The sequence below is a fragment of the Helicoverpa zea genome, chromosome 12 (genome assembly GCF_022581195.2).
Source record: "Helicoverpa zea isolate HzStark_Cry1AcR chromosome 12, ilHelZeax1.1, whole genome shotgun sequence".
NCBI classification, from domain to species: Eukaryota; Metazoa; Arthropoda; class Insecta; order Lepidoptera; family Noctuidae; genus Helicoverpa; species Helicoverpa zea.
Window position 1 is genome coordinate 3,786,234 of NC_061463.1, and position 21,079 is coordinate 3,807,312.

The following is a 21,079-nucleotide window of genomic DNA, read 5'->3' on the forward strand; positions in this document are numbered from 1 at the left end:
GAGTAGTCTGTAGGCTTTCGCATTCACAAGTAATACGACGAAGTTCAGCAGCGGAAATCCATTCAACTGGTGTGCGTCCACAAAGCGACTATTGCGGATGCTACTAGGGATGTAGGCGGGAGAAAACAATTCAAATGTAACAGTAAATGGATGAAAATAGATGTTATACAAACTGGGTTTGTATAGTAACTACGCATGCCTATACTATAGTTGTTTCTTTGTTTTGTCAGACGTATGTAGAGCATTATGCGGCTGTAGGTAATTTTTCATAATTTCCATTACCTTTTTGATTTAATTTTAATTTTTATTACTGAAAATATTTCTGAAGTAATTTCTGAAATAGAGGTATTCATACATAACAGCTATCAGAATTACATGAAGCCTGTACCATTAAATCACCGGCGTTAACTCGATACTCAATTACACATAACACAAACGTATACATGACTTCGATTAGCATTTGAATTGAGAGCGAGAGAGGGGTGAGAGCACCAAACTTTTGTACCACTATTCCAAATTTATTCAAAATTCGAACCAAAAACAAAAAACAATCACAAGTGTCCCCTCCCTAGCAAACAGGGTGCACACAGGTTTGAGTACACAAGCCTCTGTATTGTGATCTGAATGGAGTACTCCACAATAACAGCAGAGCCATCCATCAAACGGGATTAGAGTGTTTATTACAAACATTGTGTAGGACACTGGCTAGTTTAGTTCTTTTTTTTTGTTTGTTTGAAATAGGAATTTGACAGTTGCGTGATCGATGTTTAGGTGTTTGAAATTGGAAATTGGAATCGTGAAATGGTGATGTGTTTAAAAAGGTTAAAGTTCTGATTATGATTTTGTTTCTAACAACTGATATAACTGTCTAACTTTTTCAGTAATATCTTGCGTTAGTAAATCTGTATTTTTTATACTTTTTGAAACTTATGTGACGGACTATAATTAAATTGACTTAGCTTTACCTACAGATTCCAGCAACCTACCCGAATCTGTCAAATACCAATCTTGATATATCTTCCACAATTATTGTGATATGGTTGAAAATCAGCCTACAAAAAAATATGTACTGGAAAGACTAACGATTAATACCGTAATTAATTAAAATAAAGACTCTAAAAATAATACCAAAGATCAAACTCACCAGTAAGAAACGACAGTCTCCTCATGGCAGGAAAGGGGTGGTTTCCCGAGGTATCCAACAGGTCCAGTTGGTAGACCTCTCCTCGGATCCTGTACAGCTTACGGTGGAAGTCCTCGATGGTCGGCGTGTAGCTGTCTTCGAACTTCGTGCCCAGGAACCTGGAGACCAGTGAGGTTTTGCCCACGCGAGCTGACCTGGTGTAGAGAGTAAGAAGTTGAGAATTTGAGGACCTTTGGTTTTATGTAAACCTAAAACTGGTAGGTGCTTAGGTGGCGAAAGTTCTGGAATGCACACTTCATTTGTTTATTGGTCGAAATCTGAGCCAAAAATAAATCATTTGATGTCAAGTTGAACGAACGGGTTTTGGTAACTCCCACATCTTTGATAGTATCTATATCTGTGGTTTAAATAGACATTTGGGCAGATCGAAATTTCCTATACTATTTTTGGAGCATAATTTATCTTTAATTAAATTCCTCTCATATCTTTAACAGCACGTGGTCTATTAAAAAAAAAAAATTAAACAAAGCAATCAAAAAACAGCAACGTATCTACATCAATTTTCGTGATCTTTGCAGAGTTCCGATATAGTCTAACGATCAAAGCCATTTGCCGACAGCCGGAACCAAGGCGACGGCTTAACGTGCTCTCAATCACGAACCTAACGGAATTCCTAATCAGGGTTCCATGTAATGCCTCAAAAAGGCATAATGGAACTTTGTTGTCCCGGGAATTAAGAACTTTTTGGTGCTCAAGACTAAGTTTGTAATGGTAGTGATCACATGATTAGGGCATTATTTGCACTAATGGAAATTAAGCTTTTTTTCTTGGGAACGAAATTGAGTATTAAGGCTCCAGCAGACCGGATGCAAAATTAACTTAGTAACATCCATTAGACACCGACTTCTAGGCCGATGCACCTAAAAATAGCTTTTTTTTTTGCTTTTTAGTGTTTTGGGAAGTCGGTTTAATTTTTACTTTGAAAATGCACCACTGACATAGAATATGACGCCATGTTTTTGTGGTATCGGAGTGAATGTTGTAGAAGTATTTCTTAGCAGTAACTAGTATTTTCCTAGCAAAAAAACCTTAAACCCTTGTTGGTTCAAATATAGCTTAGTTGTGCGATTGAAGATTGAAATAGAGTTACTGGCAAAATTCGAAATCCATCGTAAATCGAATGTAGTCAAAAGACAGGCCCCAAAACGCCCATTATTCATATGTGCTTTTGCTAGAAAGAAGAATGGTTGCAACAAACTCCCCAGCAACAAATGTCTGTCGTAGAGTTAAAACCACTTTTTATAATCAATTCACATAATTCTTCTTTAATTTCAAAGGAGCAAACCTGCTTTCTAACTTTTGTTTTTCGTTCCAATAAATAATTTGTTAAAAGTCGTGGTGGCCTAGTGGGTAAAGAACCAACCTCTCGAGTATGAGGGTGTGGGTTCGATTCCAGGTCAGGCAAGTACCAATGCAACTTTTCTAAGTTTGTATGTACTTTCTAAGTAATCTTAGACACCAATGGCTGACAAAAAAAAAAGGTGAAGGAAAACATCTTGAGGAAACCTGGACTATAAAGTCTGAAATCACCAACCCGCACCAACCCGCGTCGTGGTGATTAATGCTCAATCGTTCTCCGTGTGAGAGGAGGCCTGTGCCCAGCAGTGGGACGATAAAAAGGCTGTAACAGTAACAGTAACAGTAAATAATTTGTTATATATAAGTACATAATTATTATTACTCTTTATAAGCATAAAAACTTTTAAAAAGTAATTGCAGTTGTTAAGATTGCATATAACAAATCAAAGTAAGAAAATAATGACGAAACCCCGTCAAAGCAACAATACCACAGAATCTCCGTAGTAATTGGTTTTCCTCCATTTTTCCTGTTTCCTGAACGAAAAATTCGAGCTGTGATCTGATTGGAGCCTTTGATGGGATCATGAGAAGAAATGTATTTGGCGAAACAGTCATCGGCTTGTCACAAATATATACTTTGACAAAGCTGCTGTAATGATATTTGCTGTTTTTTTTTTTGCATTATTATTTGACGGCTGTACTACTGAGACTCGCCTCATGCAGCAAAAATACACATAACATATAGTTCGGCCATTCAGAGAATGCGTTCCTGACACGTCGCGATTGAACTGACGACGTAACTACATTCATTGATTATTGATATAATAATGTTGTTTTAATGCTCCTCAATTGTTAAAACGGTAAACAACCAGCAAAAATACATTATTATATCAATAATCAATGAATGTAGTTACGTCGTCAGTTCAATCGCGACGTGTCAGGAACGCATTCTCTGAATGGCCGAACTATAGTAATTGATTGATGGACTAGATTTTAACGTATTGGGAAGTGAGGGATATACTATTTAGGCATTTATAAGCCTGAGTGCGAAGGCGCAACAATTGTTTTCGGAATCGCCAATAAAAATATAATAAAATTTCGTGCATTCTTAACTTTTCTGTCTAGAGGCGTATCCACGGTAGAACTTCATATAGGTACTCGGTGTCTAATGGATGTTACTAAGTTAATTTTGCCACCGACTTCTAGGCCGATGCACCTAAAAATAGCTTTTTTTTTTGCTTTTTAGTGTTTTGGGAAGTCGGTTTAATTTTTTTGTAAAAAAGTTTTTTATTTAAAGCTTTTCAGTGATACGAATAGTTGTCAATATCCATACAAGTGAGAAGTTCTCATCAATACAAAGAATATAAGTCCAAATACGAGGTACTTTACATATTCAGTTGTCGAGTTCCCTCGACCCTCTCTGGTTTCCATCATCAGATCAGCTCCAAATCTTCACAGTTGAATAGTGCTTTTAGGCGTACACCTGAGTGTCAAGTTTTTACCCTATGTATGCCTACAACTTTCAAAGGTTGTCCTCGATTTCTCAGGGTTTCCATCATCAGATCCTGACCTGATGACTATGGGACCAACTGGCAGCTATTCCGAGTCGAACAAAAAAAGAATCACGTAAATCGGTCTATAAACCTCGGAGTAATCGATGTACATACATAGAAAAAAAAAAAAAAAAAAAACATACCGGCCGAATTGATAACCTCCTCCTTTTTGGGAAGTCGGTTAAAAACATCGTGATTTTAAATAAAACTGTGTAAAAAGCCGCGCTGCAACGCTCATTTAGAATTCTGTTAATGTGTGAATAGTAAAGGATTTTGGCATAGTACCCCCAGTTTCGAGCTTTTACTGCGCTAATTAAACTGAAAAGTAACTTTTTAACTGTACTGTCCCGTTAAAAAGGTGAAGAGAGAAAATGAAATATTACGTTCATAATCTAATTTTCTTTTCTTTTCTCTGATAAGCTTTGTCTTTAATGTAAAAAGAAACGATCAGTTTTGTAACCAACTTCCCTAAAAGGAAAAGATTTAGATGTTTCTTTTGAAACATTTAATACTAGCCGTTTTCCTGTGATTTCACCCGCATCGCATGGGAACTACTGGCCTCGCCGGGATAAAATATACCCCATGGCACTCGAGAAAAGTGTAGCTTTTCAACAGTGAATGAATTTTTAAATCGGTCCCATAATTTTTGAGTTTATCCATTACAAAGAAAGAAAAATACAAATGACTCTTTATAATATTAGTATAGATAAAATCTCCCTATTATTGTACAATTTAAATCTCCACACCACCGTCCAATTGCCCGCCATTAATAAAACCATTATATATTAAATTATCACACCTTGCCGTCACATTAAATTCGCGTTAACATCGTTATAAATCTACAAAGATCAACGACTCCCGGCTAATGTGATTTTCAAAGGTCACCTGATCCTGACGAGTGTCACGAGAAAATGCCACTTTCTAGGGTTCCGTATCTAAAAATAGGGTAATTAAATTCTAATTGTTTCCTTGCTGGCTACCTACGCGTTAGAATGCTAATTTGAGAGAAGACGATTGATAGACGATTGATACAGTTGAAAGAAATGGCTGTCACGAAGACAGAGTTAGAAACAAAAATTCTTTGAAAAAACTTGCAATTACAAGTTAGGTACCTCATATTAACTCACTGGTACCTAATATTAACCCGTTGTTTTGCCGGAGCGCTGATATACGCGAGAATCAATTGATTTTCAAATGTTTTATAATTAGCGGCTTGCAAGCTAATACACATTTTTCTAAACTTTAAAGTTATAAGCAACTCATTTTACAGAAACTTCTTCTTCACTGAACACAAACTCTACGCAGTTGAAGACACCTACGGAACTTAAAAGATGCGACTTGCCCTTGACCGGTTTTTCTGTCCCTTCTGTCGCCAGTACTTAATATATCGGCCCGTGATTGATTGGGTTACGAAGAACTAAAGCTTGCCCTTGAAGAGATCACCCGTAAACGGCAATTTATTTCTGTCCTTCAAAGAGGATACTTTAGGTAATTGCCATGGAGAATAAAATGACTAGCGGAGGTGCCATAACGGAAAATCTCCTAAGAAAATAGCGCGCCAAAATGCGGGTGTGCAGGAAACGAGGAACGTTGCTGTCTTCGCCGTTATATACTATCACAGGACCCGATCATTTCTTGTAATACCAAAAATTTTTGACTGATGTCTCAAAGAACCCGCACGCCTCGTCAGTTCACTCGTGACTGATTGGTGTGGACATGTCCACCATACCTATTTGACCTAGAAGAAAGCGCCATAGCATCTCCGTTCGTCTTTCCTTGCTCCATGATAATTGCCCTTATATTTTGTTGATGGATCTCCTTGGTATTAATTGGAGCTTTTAGAATATTGTCATTTTCTTCATTGTCCGTTATCTTTTCATTAGCACCTAAAGGCTTGTGTTTAAGTACTGAGCTTTTGCGGTTACGTCTTATGGTCTCGGCACCAAAATCTTTTGCCACGCATTCATACTAAGACTTTTAATCACGGCCAAAAACTTGAACTTGTCTCCCTTCACGGAGCAAAAGTAAGAAACTGAAAAGGCACGATTTTAAATTGCTCTTTCACATGTTTTAGCAGAGGAAGCATCATTCAAAATCATCATTACAAACTCCGTTATATTGATAAAACCGGTATCCATTATATCTATCCTCCGTTATATCTAGCTATAATGTACAATACTCCATATCTATAAAATAATACATCAAAGAACTTCATAATTAAGCTATTTCCATAATTCCCTTAATTCTCTCAAAACGTTTTCTTTCCACCACACATTTCTTTTCACATTTCCTCAATTATAGGAAAACGTTCGTTCGTATAATTAGAGTGACACTCATTAATATTTCAAGGGCCGGTAGCCAATTCCAAGGTCTAGGGTATACTCGGAATTTAAATTAGCTTTGTAATAAGGGGTTCTCATATCGGCCTCATTAAGCTTCCTAAAGGGAAGGCTATTTTCAGAATCTATGTTTAAAGGAACTGAGTTTTTTTCTTCAATTATGTTCGAATTTAGAAAAGGTTTGTTTATTCAAGGGTTTGCTGGTGTTCATTAAACTCGAACTTGTTTTGTTTTTTTAACGGTTATTTCTAGAGCACACTTCAATATTTTAGTAGGCCGATAGTTTGCTTGGGCTCATAAAACGGGTCAACTGTCGGATGACTGTTTAGTCGCAATATGCATTGGTACTCTTATAATTTGAATCTAGCGTATTCTCTGGTTTTAAAAGCCTTTTAGAACAAAACTTAGATCAGATACCTTACAAACTATGCACAATTCTCAATTCACAAGAGGAAAGCATATATCCGCGAACCTCCATATATCGTTCAAAAGTTTTTACTTCACATACATACAATCGATCGATCAATGATAATATATCCACGACCCACCGCAAATAGAAACACTAGGGAGTATATAAATATCTTTAAAAATCAGTAAACAAAATTCTAGGAGATAGGAAATATCGTGCTCTCCAAAGCTAGGTAAATTGATAGAATCAAACTGAATTTCTCTCGGGAAGGTATACTGCAGTACTCTTAGTGTTTCATGGTAAAGTTCATGGAGAACAATATGACTAGCGGAGGTGCCATAACGGAAAATCTCCTAAGAAAGTCATCATCATCATCCTCCGAGCCTTTCTCCCAACCATGTTGGGGTCGGCTTCCAGTCTAACCGGATTCAGCTGGATGCCAGTGCTTTACAAGAAGCGACTGCCTATATGACCTCCTTAACCCAGTTATCCGGGCAACCCGATACCCCTTGGTTAGACTAAGAAAGTATCGCGCCAAAATGCGAGTGCTCGGAGACGAGGAACGTTACTGACTCCTTATACGCCTTCTTTGGACCCGACAATGTTTTATAATGCCTAGGAAAAATCGTTGACAGATGTTTCAAAGAACCCAAACGCCTCTTTAGTTACCTCGTAACTGATCGTTTTGGTTATGCCCACCGAACGTATTTGACCAGAAGAAGGGGCGTGACCTACCTGCATTATGGCATCTCCGCTCATCCTTCCTTACTCCGTGGTAAAGATGGTTCATACGTGCTCATATTTATTTTATTCCTACTTCTAGAAGCTTTAGTGCTCAGAACAAGCATGTGAGAATATGTGGAAAGTCGTTTTTTTGTTTGTTACCTTGCAGTTCTTTATTCAAATCTTCTAGGTTTTGTATCTTATCACACCCGTATTTTTCTGAATGTAAGCCTTTGGTACTCTATAGTTCACTTTTATTTCGCAGCTAATAGGTATTTATGTTTTTAACGACTGTGATCTATCGTATCACTTCGCATTGTTGGATTCAAAGCTGTGCTTCTTCTAAACCTAGTAAAGTATTTACAACAGTCGAGGTAGATCCTTGAATCTAGGTAAATCCAGAAAATGTAGTACACATTTTCTGTACCTACTTCCCTATACTATGTACTACTCGATAAGGTACTAATAACTCTGGTTGCAAAAGCAACTTGTCGCGTAAAATATACGCTTAACATATTGATATATTGAATCTAATCTAATTGATTTCTGACACTTACGCGAATATTAGACATTTAAATAAAACTACTTAATGCTGTAAAGGATCCGAAACGTCGGGATTAAATAATATTAATATAACGCGATAAAATCCGTAAAAGTAGTTTTATTTAAATATACGCTTAATTTAGAAAAAATCCCCATGCTAAATCCCCCTAAAACATAAAAACTAGGACAAAAAGCTACTTAAATGCGTTTTACGTTATACGTGGTTTTAACGTAAAACGCAATAGTTAAGCGCCACATCTCGTTACATCTCGTTTCCACAAAGACAAAGCATTGCACCACTTTGTGTTGCGAACTACGTACAGTCTACGCTTTAAGTTTCCTCTGAGAAGTATGAATGAGATAAGCCTTTTTAACTCGTTTTGTCTGAAGAATTTTGGGTAGAAACTTTGTCACATTATTTTGAGCTGTACCTGTGTTCTGGTTTTGAAAAGAGTGTCTTTGGAAACGCTTGTTGGTTCTTTTCGATGAGACCCACTCCTTGAATACCTGCAACTAGCTTTTGACGTTTCGCTCTAGGAATCTGCAATAGGTAAAAAGCTAAAAGCAAAACCTTCAACTTAACTAAATGGTCAATCTTTAGACACTTTGAATCACTTGTACGCATGTTCATATTCATAACTCAGAAATCTTTAACATAACATCTATCTACCCTAGTGGATAAACTTAGTTTTTATATATTCCAAACGCAAAACGCTGAATTTTTAATAAATCTACCAAATAAAATCAAACGCTTCACAATCGGTTTATACCACGTCTCATTCATCCCCCAAACTTGAGGTTCCGCCGAACAATACGGCCGGGACCATTATTTGCTGAAAATACCCGCGGAGCAAACTCTTTATTTGTTGAAAAATATTTCCTATCGGTGATACCAGAAGTATTGTATGTCTTTTACAGGATTCTGTTGATCGAACTAGTTTAAACGAACCGTTCTGTGGTAAGGACTGAAGAGCTTCTAAGGTCCAGTGTTAATGTAGGAAGCTTTAGTGGAATAAGAACAGCTGATATAGGACAAATATGTATATCTTGAATTACTTGCTACTTATTTTATCAACAAAGACAATATTCCAAGAGCATACAATATTCGGTAGCTGTAACATCATCTGCCCAGCCTTTTCTCAGCCATGTTGGGGTCGGCTTCCAGTCTAACTGGTTGCAGCTGAGTACGTTTATAGTTATGACTTATGTATATGAACATGTCGAACACATGTCTCATGCTAAACCGTGTTGGATGGATGCGAGCTGGCCAAAATGTTGATGATTGACCCTCATTGATCCATCTTTCAGTAGTGAACGGCAATAGCCTGATAATTAGGATGATCATTCATCCTCACAGAACAAAAAGTTCATCACACCCAAGCTCACCGTGACATTTAGCATACAAACAACACCCGCCTACATATTTACTTTCCCTGTCACCCATGTAGATCTTCAGCTGTTTACTTAGGTCCAATGCAGGTCGTTTCTTCCCGCTGAATAATTAAGGGAACAATTTCCTTTAACAATATATAAAGCGTTTCTGTCAGGGAAATGTAGGAGTACACTGCAAGCTTTTAGTCGGCCGATAGTTCGTTTTTGCTTATAAATCAGTATGAAGATGAATGTCAGTAAGATAGTAGGTACGCACATTATAAATATCAGGCATTAAGCCGGTTAAAAAAAAAAAAAAAAAAAAGTCATGGTGGCCTAGTGGGCAAAGGACCAACCTCAAGTATGAGGGCACGGGTTCGATCCCAGGTCAGGCAAGTACCAATGCAACTTTTCTAAGTTTGTATGTACTTTCTAAGTATATCTTAGACACCATTGACTGTGCTTCGGATGGCACGTTAAACTGTAGGTCCCGGCTGTCAGTGAACATCCTTGGCAGTCGTTACGGGTAGTCAGAAGCCAAAAAGTCTGACACCAGCCTAACCAAGGGGTATCGGGTTGCCCGGGTTACTGGGTTGAGGAGGTCAGATAGGCAGTCGCTTCTTGTAAAGCACTGATACTCAGCTGAATCCGGTTAGACTGGAAGCCGACCCCAACATGATTGGGAAAAAGGCTCGGAGGATGAGGCATTAAGCCGGTATCAGATCGACTGGAATTTTGATTGGGGTCAAGATTTTCAATAATATTTGTTTTTGTTTATCGTTTAAAAAAAACCATCCATCGGATAACTGTCTGCCGACTATTTAGTCTACAGTGTGCGCTTACTCTTAAGGTGACTGACCTTCACTTGTTTGATGAATCTAAGGGTCATGACACATTATACCGGCACCGCAACGGCACCGCTTCACACCAGCATTTAACTTGTCATTCAATTTAGAGCATTAAATCGAGTATAGTATAATATATTTCATAATGTCAATATGAAAAAGCCAACGGCGGGCAGTCAGCGGGCTTGCCGCTACCACACAACTCGACTCGCAGCCCGCGTGCTGCAAGCGAGCGGACTCCGAGTCGGCAGCGAAGCAATCAATGTTCAATCATAACTGTCTTAAAAAAATATTGAGTTTGCGGTGACAGCAAGCTTACACCGGCCGGCGCGCGTACGGCGAGCTTGCACCTTGCGGACAACGCGTAGTTAGCGCGCTGGCAGCTAGCCGTAGTCTAAATTCGAGGCGACGCCGTGCTGCAGTTGTTCTGTTGCGGTGCCGGTATAATGTGCCATGACCCTAATTGTGGATATAGTAATGATAAATTATGTGTTTTTAGTGACAGAAAACGGCAAAGGTTGATGTGGGTGGTAAATCTATACTAATTAAAGATGTCACATTTTTCTGTTTGTTTGTTTATGTGCCCTAAAGGATAACTACAGAACCGATTTGAAAAATTCTTTCACTTTTGGTAAGCTACGCTCTTCCTGAGTAACATAGGCTACGGGTTGTAGTCCCCACTGGATACGAATGAAGCCGCGATAAAACTTTATATTCCTTATTTAAGTATTGATTTGATAATATTCCGTTTTGTGATACGACTGTGGCTTTGATCAGTCGATTGGAATAATTTCCAATAGGTACATGTGCTTTAGAAACAAAGCAATTTTTGATATCAACACATATTCTACATTGTTGTTCAATATTATGTACTGTACAGAATCCAGTCTGTATTATAGCAGTGATATCATAAAATTGGTCACTCGGGATATTATTCCGATACAAACTGTGTTGCTATCTCTCTATTTTCAAGCGATTCATGCTCGCAACACTGTAGAGAATAGTATAGTAAGTTTGAAGCTCAAAAGAATATCTTTGAGCTCCATTGAGTGAAAGCATTGCTTACCCACAGTTACAAGTTTGTAGGTACTTATAGCTGCTTTTTCAAAACTTTGAAGGTATCAATGTATTCGTCAGTATTTAGCGAAAGATTAAGATTATTTTGTTATAATGCTATACTTCAATGTATTGTTTAAGCAAAATGAGCGAAGGCTCATTCTAACCCCCCATATCAGGTTATTTTAGGGAGAACTTCGAAAGAATGTTGTACATACACAACGTTTGTGTAAATTTCAAGAAATATAAGAAAAGGAAATTGAAGATACTCTGAAATAACGGTCTAGTTCTTGTTTCGTATCGGCTAAACACACCGGTATATACGATAGTGCTTACTATATACGATTTAAATTAATGAACATTAACAAAAGCTCGCATATTTAATTTCCTCTTCCTATTACAAAGTCGGCTAATTACCTAGAAATTAGAGTAGCAACATTATGCAAATTCACTTTAGTTTGTTTCAGACTAGCTCTCAAGTCTTCACTTGAGCTGCAAACTACACCGCTAGGACTCATTACATTTTATAACTTGTGCTACGCTATCGCGAAACACTCGCTACCTATGATTTTAATACTTACACACACACATATAAGTAAGTACAGTAACACACAATTGTATACTTACACTCACTCACACAGGCTTAAAGTACAGTCACACACAATTTCGAATTAAAAAGCTGCTCTTCATTTTATTAATTTCACACGGGTAAATGTCTAGCTAGACTGATATATCAACCATGTGTCGAAACAGGTGTTGTAAATTAAATGACATAAACTTTCAGTGAGTTGTTGAGTACAGATTGTAACGTCATAACACGTAGAAAACTTGCCAGAATACAAAGGCAGAAACTTAGCTACTACCTATTAAAAAACCAACAACTTCCATCTTCGTAAAAAAGGGTTCATCGATCCAAGATTGGAAGAAAGCCCTAGAAGCAATCCTTTTCCAGAAGATAAGTTCAGAGACAGATATGCTGTTACTGATCATTTTAGCGCCGCTGTCCAAAAACGAAAATTGCTTGGTTGGTAACAAACAAGCTAGATCCTTCCACATCCAAACAAAACTCTAGTCACAGTTCAAAGCAGAACATGCAAATATTATGTCATCCATTCCGCGCTCACTACGCCAGAATAATCGCGCGTACCTGCGCCAAAGCTCGTTGGAACTCGCACTTATCTTACTAATTGGTAACGCTTTCTGCTTTGCAATTGAGAACGACCCGTTTCAAATTCCGACAGAATGCATTTTTGTTTTGTAGTCAGAGATTTGGTGCAAAAATGGATAGGCAAGTGAAGATTTTCGGAAAAAAAGTCTGCTCCTGAATTAAGGAAAAACATATAATATGCAACATCTCCTATATAAGTAATATTTTTTAGATTCATGTAACTACATAATTATATCGACTGTATCTACATCTTATTCAAGAACTTATTCTTTTAGACAAAAAATCTTCACAAAAAACTACAGAGTTTTGTATCTCACTGTACTTACATGAAGGCAGGCAATATTTTAAAACGCGATTTTCAATTTAAAAACATTTTCTGAAGTCAGTACTTAGCACTAAATTACCTAATTTGTTTTGTAAAACTGAAACAATTAATCAATGTCTGCGTCAACCACGCTAAGAATGTTTCATTTGAAAGGCAAAAACATTTTAATTTACATGTTTTTAATGGTACCCTGCGAAATAGGTTAATAGCACTATTTTTAGCGTTCCGTACCCAAAGGATAAAACGGGTCCCTATTGTTTACGCTCCTCTGTCCGTCCGTCCGTCCGTCTGTCAGTCTGTCACCAGGCTGTATCTCATGAACCGTGACAGTTAGAGAATTGAAATTTTCACAGATGATGTATTTCTGTTGCCGCTATAAGTAACAACAAATACTGAAAACCAGAATAAAATACAACAAACGTGATTTTTTTGTCCGTTTTATAAATAATGGCACGGAACCCTTCGTGCGAGATTTCGACTCGCACTTGGCCGGTTTTTTTAAAGAACAAATGTTTTCAACCTCAATCTCTAACAAATATTATACTAGTATAAAAGTTTAGAGAATGTTCACTATAACAATATTAGTTCCAGTATTTGTTATTCAAAATCCTTGAATTAATTAGACCTAAAATAACAGTTGTGATATGTGCAAAGCCTTCTCATGTCTTTGTTATCTCCTTTGGTGAAATTTGGTAGCACACGTGTAACATTTAAATAAAGGGTATTTATAGAGTTACTGAGGTATGGGGTGGTTTGTTATGCTTGCAATAATCAATCCACGGATAAAAGATATCGCCATTCATTCTCCACTATCACTTTCATCTAGCACCTTTCTGTTTACTAGTTACAGTTTCCTTTTTTTAATACGAGGGACATCGGAAGCGGAAGTGTCTTTCACGAGTTTCACGTGAAGTTTAACTTTCGTGAGACTTTCATGTCAGATTTTACTGTTCCTTCTGATGCCCGTTGTGTGTGAGGACCGCGGTAAATCTGTCTACTATCCCACAGCCCTGGTAAGCTACACCGGTAAGTTTGGCAACTAGTATTTGACAAAGGTAACCGAGTAACTCTGTAAAACACAGAGAAACAATACATACAGACAAATAATTTGTATTTTCTCTGGTTTGATTCAACTGAAAGTTCTATCAAGTAGAAAAAATCTAGCCACATAAAAATTTAATTAAATAGAGAATTGTTGTCTTAACAAAAAGTGTCTGATTAATGTAATACTTACTTATCATACTCTTGGCTGTATTTAAAATAATAAAATATCTTACACCCAAAAATACTTGAATTATATCGACCGCCTCCATTTGTAATCCTATTAATATTTCTGAATTGGCTTATGAATCAGATGGGTCCGCAGAGCAATTTGTTCTAGTTTCCGATACTTTATCTTGATTTCAATGATTTAAAGGCATTTAAGGGGTTAGAATTATCTACTTTACTTAATGTCCTTTGGACATTGTTCCGGCTCCATACATGTTCTGCCTAAGAACCGTTCGAATGGAAAGTGACTTCTATAAACTCTTAAAATTATATGGAATCCTATGAAATAAGTTTTCACGAACGGACACTTCAGGAAACTAAAATAATTACGAAAAAAGTTAATATTTTGAGGTTATAAATAAAAAATAACCAAGCTTGCGTGAAATATCAGAGTAGTATTATCAAACTACACTATACAAAAAATCAACAATACTATGTACAGCTCTATATGTTCTCTTCTAGATCTAGGAAAAGACTACTCTACTAGATACTAGGAAAAGAGATAGTAAATAGTCAAGTTTAAGATAATTCTTTGACAATGATCATTTTATAAAGTTGCATTTTCTGTCTGTCCCTTTGAATGCTTTAGATCTTTAAAACTACGCAATGGATTTGGGTGCGATTTTTTTTAATAGATAGAGTAGGTCAAGAGGAAGGTTTACACCAAGGTTTTACATTGCCACCGTGCGAAGACGGGGCGTGTGACTAGTTTTCATAAATGCTTAGAATTTTTATGAAAAACAACTACCTAAACGCTTTTGCTTTCAACGTTACGTTTCTTAATATATAGTGAATCCACTTTGGATTTGTGATAAAACGCATAAGTTTCCAAAATGGAAGAGTTCCATTCACCACAATTCATAAAATATCGATATTATTACGATGGAGAATTATTTATTTAAATGATTGTTACTACTTTTATATTAGACAGTTACCTAGCTATCTACATGCCATAAGGCGGGAATCGAACCCGCGGTCTATTACCAAGAAGGCACAGACCATACTAAAAATGTCATTACCACACAAAATAATTTAACAGTTAAAGTAAGGTTTACCAATAACAATGAAAGAGGTTTTCGAGGATGTGCAATAAAAACAATATTTATATTCAATTAAAGGTTTTTAATCATCAATATTTCTCAATAATATATCTAAGAACTGAGCTTTGGTATCTCGCCCAGCTTAAATACCAGATAATAGTCATTATGTGGGCACAACAGCCCACTGTTCTACGCCCAACGATACAATTGCAACAGTATGCCTGATGGTAGGAGCTTCTTACAAAGTACACAATTGCGTCCAACAGTGCATTGGATCTTATTATGCTCGACTGCTTCAGACCAACACGTCGTACATATAAGGTCATGAGCTTCAACCTGTAATAATAAATACAAAAAATCATTAGTAAATATCAAGTAACTTGCAATTGTGGCAATTGATTTGAAAACCGAGAAATTGTGTGCTTATGAAAACATAAGTAGGTAGTAACATTCTTATCAAAATTAGAAAAACACTTTCGTAGACCACTTACCATACGGGGAACAGTCCATTGTTGTATGCAACGAAGTATATCTTCGTTTTCTAATACCAAAGAACCTCCAGCAGATCCACAATTTATACAATATACTATATTCTGCATCCATTGTTGTAATTATAATATAACTAAATTCGATCACAGACAGAGCAATATCCGAAAATGCTAGTAAAATCCAGTTCTTTACACAAAGCCGAGTCTACCAAGTACGCAATCTAATCGGAGTCCGTAATCAAGCCAAAGTTGTTAGAATAAAACCATGAAACGCATAGAAAATCACAAAAGAAACGATAGTCGCAAAGCAATCAAACCAATCAAACTGACTTCTAGCAAACTGACTGAAGTACACCAGTGTTGCCAATTACGAAAACTATAATCCTACTCGAATGCCAAGCTAGAAATTCGCGATTCGCTCAAAACCATCTTAAAACGCGTTTTAAGATGGTTTTGAGCGAATCGAATTATACAGAATACTAGCTTTTTTCTAGCAAGTCAGTTTAGGTATTTAAATGAATAAAGTGTTACCAACTAATTTTAATAACCGACTTCGGAAAGTAGGTTCTCAATTCGATCCGTATTTACCGAAATCCCGAAAACTTCCGAAACTGGCAGCACTGGCTGACGGAAACATTTTATAAGGCATCAATAATTGTGACCCTACTTTTTATTTGGAATTTATTTATTTGAAGTGTCCGTGGAATACTAAAATATGTTTCAAACAATATAAAAATAAATAAAAATTATAGTATAATTTATATTCACATCGGTTCTTAGGCCAAAATTGAACAATGTCCTTTCACCCAGACCACCTAAAAAGCCAGCCAGAGGAAATATAATTTTGAATAGGTAGCCAATTGTATATTAGTAATTATATTAGATATTCCTCGTGGTTTCATCCACTTTCCGGATGAATCAATTCCCACAAGCGAATAATAAGTTGACCTTTGACCTTTCTCAGGCTACAGCTAGGTAGACCTTCTACAAAATTACTTCAGTGGTTTTACCGCCTAAGCCCGATAGACAAAGTTTCTTCCGCATTTACAATACTCGTAAATATTCAGCTCAAAATAAAAAACTACCGCATTTATCCCTCAAAATAAACCTTTCAACCTTTACATAACCACAGAAAAAAGCCAGAACTTACATTCATAAAACACTACAAAAACTCGCTAATCCTCTCTTCCCGCCCACGGGAACTCTTCGGTGCACAACGAAGCGATTTTATTCCCGCTTAAAACGATTTTATTCCCGCTTAAAACAGCCAAACGTAAAGGTCAGGCTTAAATAAAAACCTACAATTGTTTGTTCCCGTACCGGTGTAGACTGTCGGTCAACACTTCAGCGTTCTATTTACGTAACATAGGTACCTGTTTTTATAATGGTTTTATTTTTAAAATAAAGCTTATCTTTGCAGTATAATTAACACATTTGTAAAATTATGTATTTTCAAATTCGCCATTATCGCCATTTCTGATTTATTTTTCAGTAGTCTCATACCCAGAGAGCATAAAACAAAACTTTTAACATGTTATACAAATTGATTTTGATATGTACTTCATTTATAAAAAATAGAAATAAATAAGTAAAAGATGTTTCATAAAATTTATGTTTTATTATTAACTTACACTTTTCTGCATTAGAATAACTGAGGTAGGTAAAACCCGGTAAATTATAAAAAGATTTGTGGAATTATCTCGCAACTTTCCTTAATTTCCTTTTGCAGTGTAGAAAAATTAAAACTAACGAAACTAAAGAAGCCTACTGAATATAACAGATTGTTATTGAGGTTTAAATACCCCTGGTAATAGTCACATGTACTTAGTACTCATAAAATATGTACGTTTGGTTGGAATATCAAATTCGAACTCAAACTCTTTATTTATTGCATAACATAATATAATAAATATGTAAAATCTCTATCTTAAACCTACCATTGTTATTTCATCAATATCATTGCCCTCGTAATAACCTAGTTACGTGCGAAACGCATAAAGAAAGTTAATTATGTGCCAGTGTTAATAATGCATCGGCTTGCATCCAAGGAGGTTGTGCCAATAGATCTTGACAAACTTGATAGATGGCGCTGCTATCGTGCTTTGTATTAGAAAATATAGTTTATGGGATACGAAGCCGTTATTAATGAATTATTTAAAATAACCTATTGCTTTTGCCTAATGCAGACTAAAAATTTGGCTCGAAGGTAGAAAAAACATGAGTTTAATCATTAACAGCCAGTTTCTTCATCAAAAGTTAAAGCCAAAGTAAAAGTCAAAGTAATGTCTAAAGTAAAAGTAACGGTCAAATTCAATTTTTCTATTAGTTTTGCTGTCACTTTAGCCTTGAAAAAACGTATTTGACCGTTACTTTTACTTTAGACATTACTTTAACTTTAACTTTTGATGAAGAAACAGGCCGTTAGTCTTTCCGATACGATCCGATATGTGAAAGGCAGGCTTATGAACAAAAAGTACTATGATAATAATTATTATCATTCTATCAATTATTAAAAAATAATAAGCTTTGACTTAAATAAAATGAAAGTATAAATGGTTTTTTAAGTTACAATAAAATAATGAAACCATTAGATAGGTAATTAATATTCCCACAAAAAACCGACTCAAAACGCGAAGCTTACAAAAGCATTTTCAAGTACCAACGTGTTAATAATTAATTATCAAAACCAAACAGTAGGCTGACAAAATTAACGTAAATCTAATATGAAAATTTCTGTCTGTATAACTCTATTGCGGAGACCGCTATTTCCATTACACAAATGCCATTAAACATACTACATATTGTACCCATCGAGAACAAAAGACTAGCGGAGGTGCCATAACGGAAAATCTTCTAAGACCTCATTTACGGAGACGCGGGGCGTCGCGCGTTGCGTTGAGCGGCGCGGCCCGCACTGAATTCAAATATATGGCGTTGTATGAGCGCGTTTAAGGAGAAGCGATTTTAGACGCGTTTGTTTGAGTTAGGGCGTTTTTTGCGGCCGAGCCCGCGGATGACACCGACGCTTCCCACGCGGCGTTTACCGCGGCGGCGCACGCAGCGGCAATTCTCGATGAAGCTATGGCCCGCCGCGTGCTTTGCTACACGCTAGAGGACACGCCGCGATTGCCGCGGCGGGCACCGCCACGCTTTCCGTCTCGCTTCTCTATGAACATGGTCGTATATTGCTATAAGTTTGTGTTTACGCGTGCGATGATGCGTGCCGCTTCACGCGCCGCCCCACCGTAAACAGAAAAAACGTCCGACGCGCCGCGAGACGCCACGCCACACGCGACGCTAGACGCCCCGCGTCTCCGTAAATGAGGCCTAAGAATAGCACGCCAAAACGCGGGGTGTGCGGGGGACGAGGAACTTTACTGTCTTCGTACTTACACGCCTTCTTTGGACCCAACCATTTTTTGTGGTACCAGAAATCGTTGACAGATGTCTCAAAGAACTCCAACGCGTCGTCAGTTTACTCATAACTGATCGTTTCGGTCATGCCCATCTTATCTATTTGCCCTAGAAGAAGGCGCCTGACCTACCTGCATTATAGCATATCCGCTAATCTTTCCTTGCTCGGTATTGTACCTGTGTCTGTTTAAGCTAAATATTTAAATAGACGAAAACGCCCCAGGGTGACTACACTGGCGTGCATGGAATCCGGGCCAATTCTAAATTTATAAGCGTTGAATTTTAAAGAACTTCGTTGTAGACAAAGTTGTGTGCTAGACTTTGTACATCATTGGGTCACGTGGGTCTTTCTGTTGTAAACTGGTGGAGATAACTTTTTTAGATATTTTTAACACACAAAGGTTGTTTTGTTTACCTTTCTAAAAGATCAGTAACAATAGGCATGATGACAGTAATCAAAAATCATTAAAATAATATATTTATTAAATTAAACTTGAAGCTTGGAATATAAAACGCGCATTGTTTTCTTTATTAATAATGTGATTAATATGTATTTTTATAAAATAAAATTACGAAATAAGGCAATCCGCCATGATATCTTGAACACCAATCAGAGCTCGTGACGTCATATCTGAAAACAACTCGCGCGAACGTCACATTTCGTTATTGTGAACTTCCACTGCAATCTTTGTTTTTAATTAATTAATTGTTTATAACACGAGTTATGGAGCCCGGATTTATCAAGGCAAACAGCGCTAATTTGCCTAGAATTGATATCATAATGCTGGGAGAGTTTTTCGCATCAAATAAAGATTTTTGTTCAGCTGAATTTAGAAATGTTAAAAGTTCCATGTAAGTATACTAGTTTAATTAAAAAAACTTCCATGTAAGTGTATTAGTTTAATTAAAAAAACTTCTATGTTAGAATATTAGTTTAATTAAAAACAATTTTAGTTATAAATAATCCCACCCAAAACAAAAATGTGAAAGGCTGCCAAGTTCGATAATATGGGAATGCTTCGCCTATTAATAAAAGAAGTGAGATCTGAATAAGTACCAAGTTCCATACACATACCTCAGTTTAAAATAGTTACTTTATAATGATGGTTCTTGGCAAGTTTTCACATAACTTGTTATAAACCTACTAAACGCAATGAATCAAGTATTTAATTTCCTATTAAAACTTGCCAAGTAACATCATTAAAAAGTAACTATTTTTAACTGAGGTATGTGTATGGAACTTGGTACTTATTTAGATCTCACTTCTTTTATTAATAGGCGAAGCATTCCCATATTATCGAACTTGGCAGCCTTTCACATTTTTGTTTTGGGTGGGATTTCATTTATTTTTGTAAGGTTGTTTATTTTATTTTTTTCTTATGATTAAGTTAGTTAAGGAAATGAGTCATTTATACTATCTTTCAGATTTTTGATTAGCACTATGCTTCTTACAAAGAAATGAACTAGATTAACTAAATGGACTAGATTTACCAACTGACTAACATGACATGTTATCATATATTATGTTCGTGGATCAAAGTTACACATTCGTTATTTTCGAAAGTGACTCACACTTGGCTGTTTTCACATTTTTACTTTACTTTGACTAAATACAAACCTTTGTAACGAATTTCAGATCGGTACGACCATTCGAAGATATATTATATAAATATAGATTTTAGTTCGTTTTAGTTCCTTAGGGGTATAAATTTACACCGGGTATAAATGTACACCTTCATTATTTTGAAACTGACTCACACTTGGCCATTTTTCCCTTTACCTTGACATAAAGACCTACCTCCATGCCAAATTTCAAGTCAATACGACCATTGGAAGTGGTCTATATAGGTTTTTGATGAGTGAGTCAGTCAGTGAGTGTATAGTAAAAATAGCGATTTTCTGACGTCAATATCTCAAGACCTACAATAGGTATGATAATGAAATTTTGTATTTTAGATAAGTGAGAGGGTCTCAACAGATACTAGAAATTTGATATGCGTAAATAAAATAGATTTTGAGTTATAGGGGGGTCG

General features: G+C 36.5%; 1 protein-coding gene across 1 annotated transcript in view; it reads right to left on the bottom strand.

Moving 5' to 3' along the window:
• Positions 1–21,079, bottom strand: part of LOC124635372 (GTP-binding protein Rhes) — a 58,456-nt gene that overhangs the window by 22,831 nt on the left and 14,546 nt on the right. Inside the window, exon 2 of the mRNA XM_047171249.1 lies at positions 1,145–1,338. Coding sequence (XP_047027205.1) covers positions 1,145–1,338 — 194 coding nt within the window. The remainder of the gene's footprint in view (positions 1–1,144; positions 1,339–21,079) is intronic.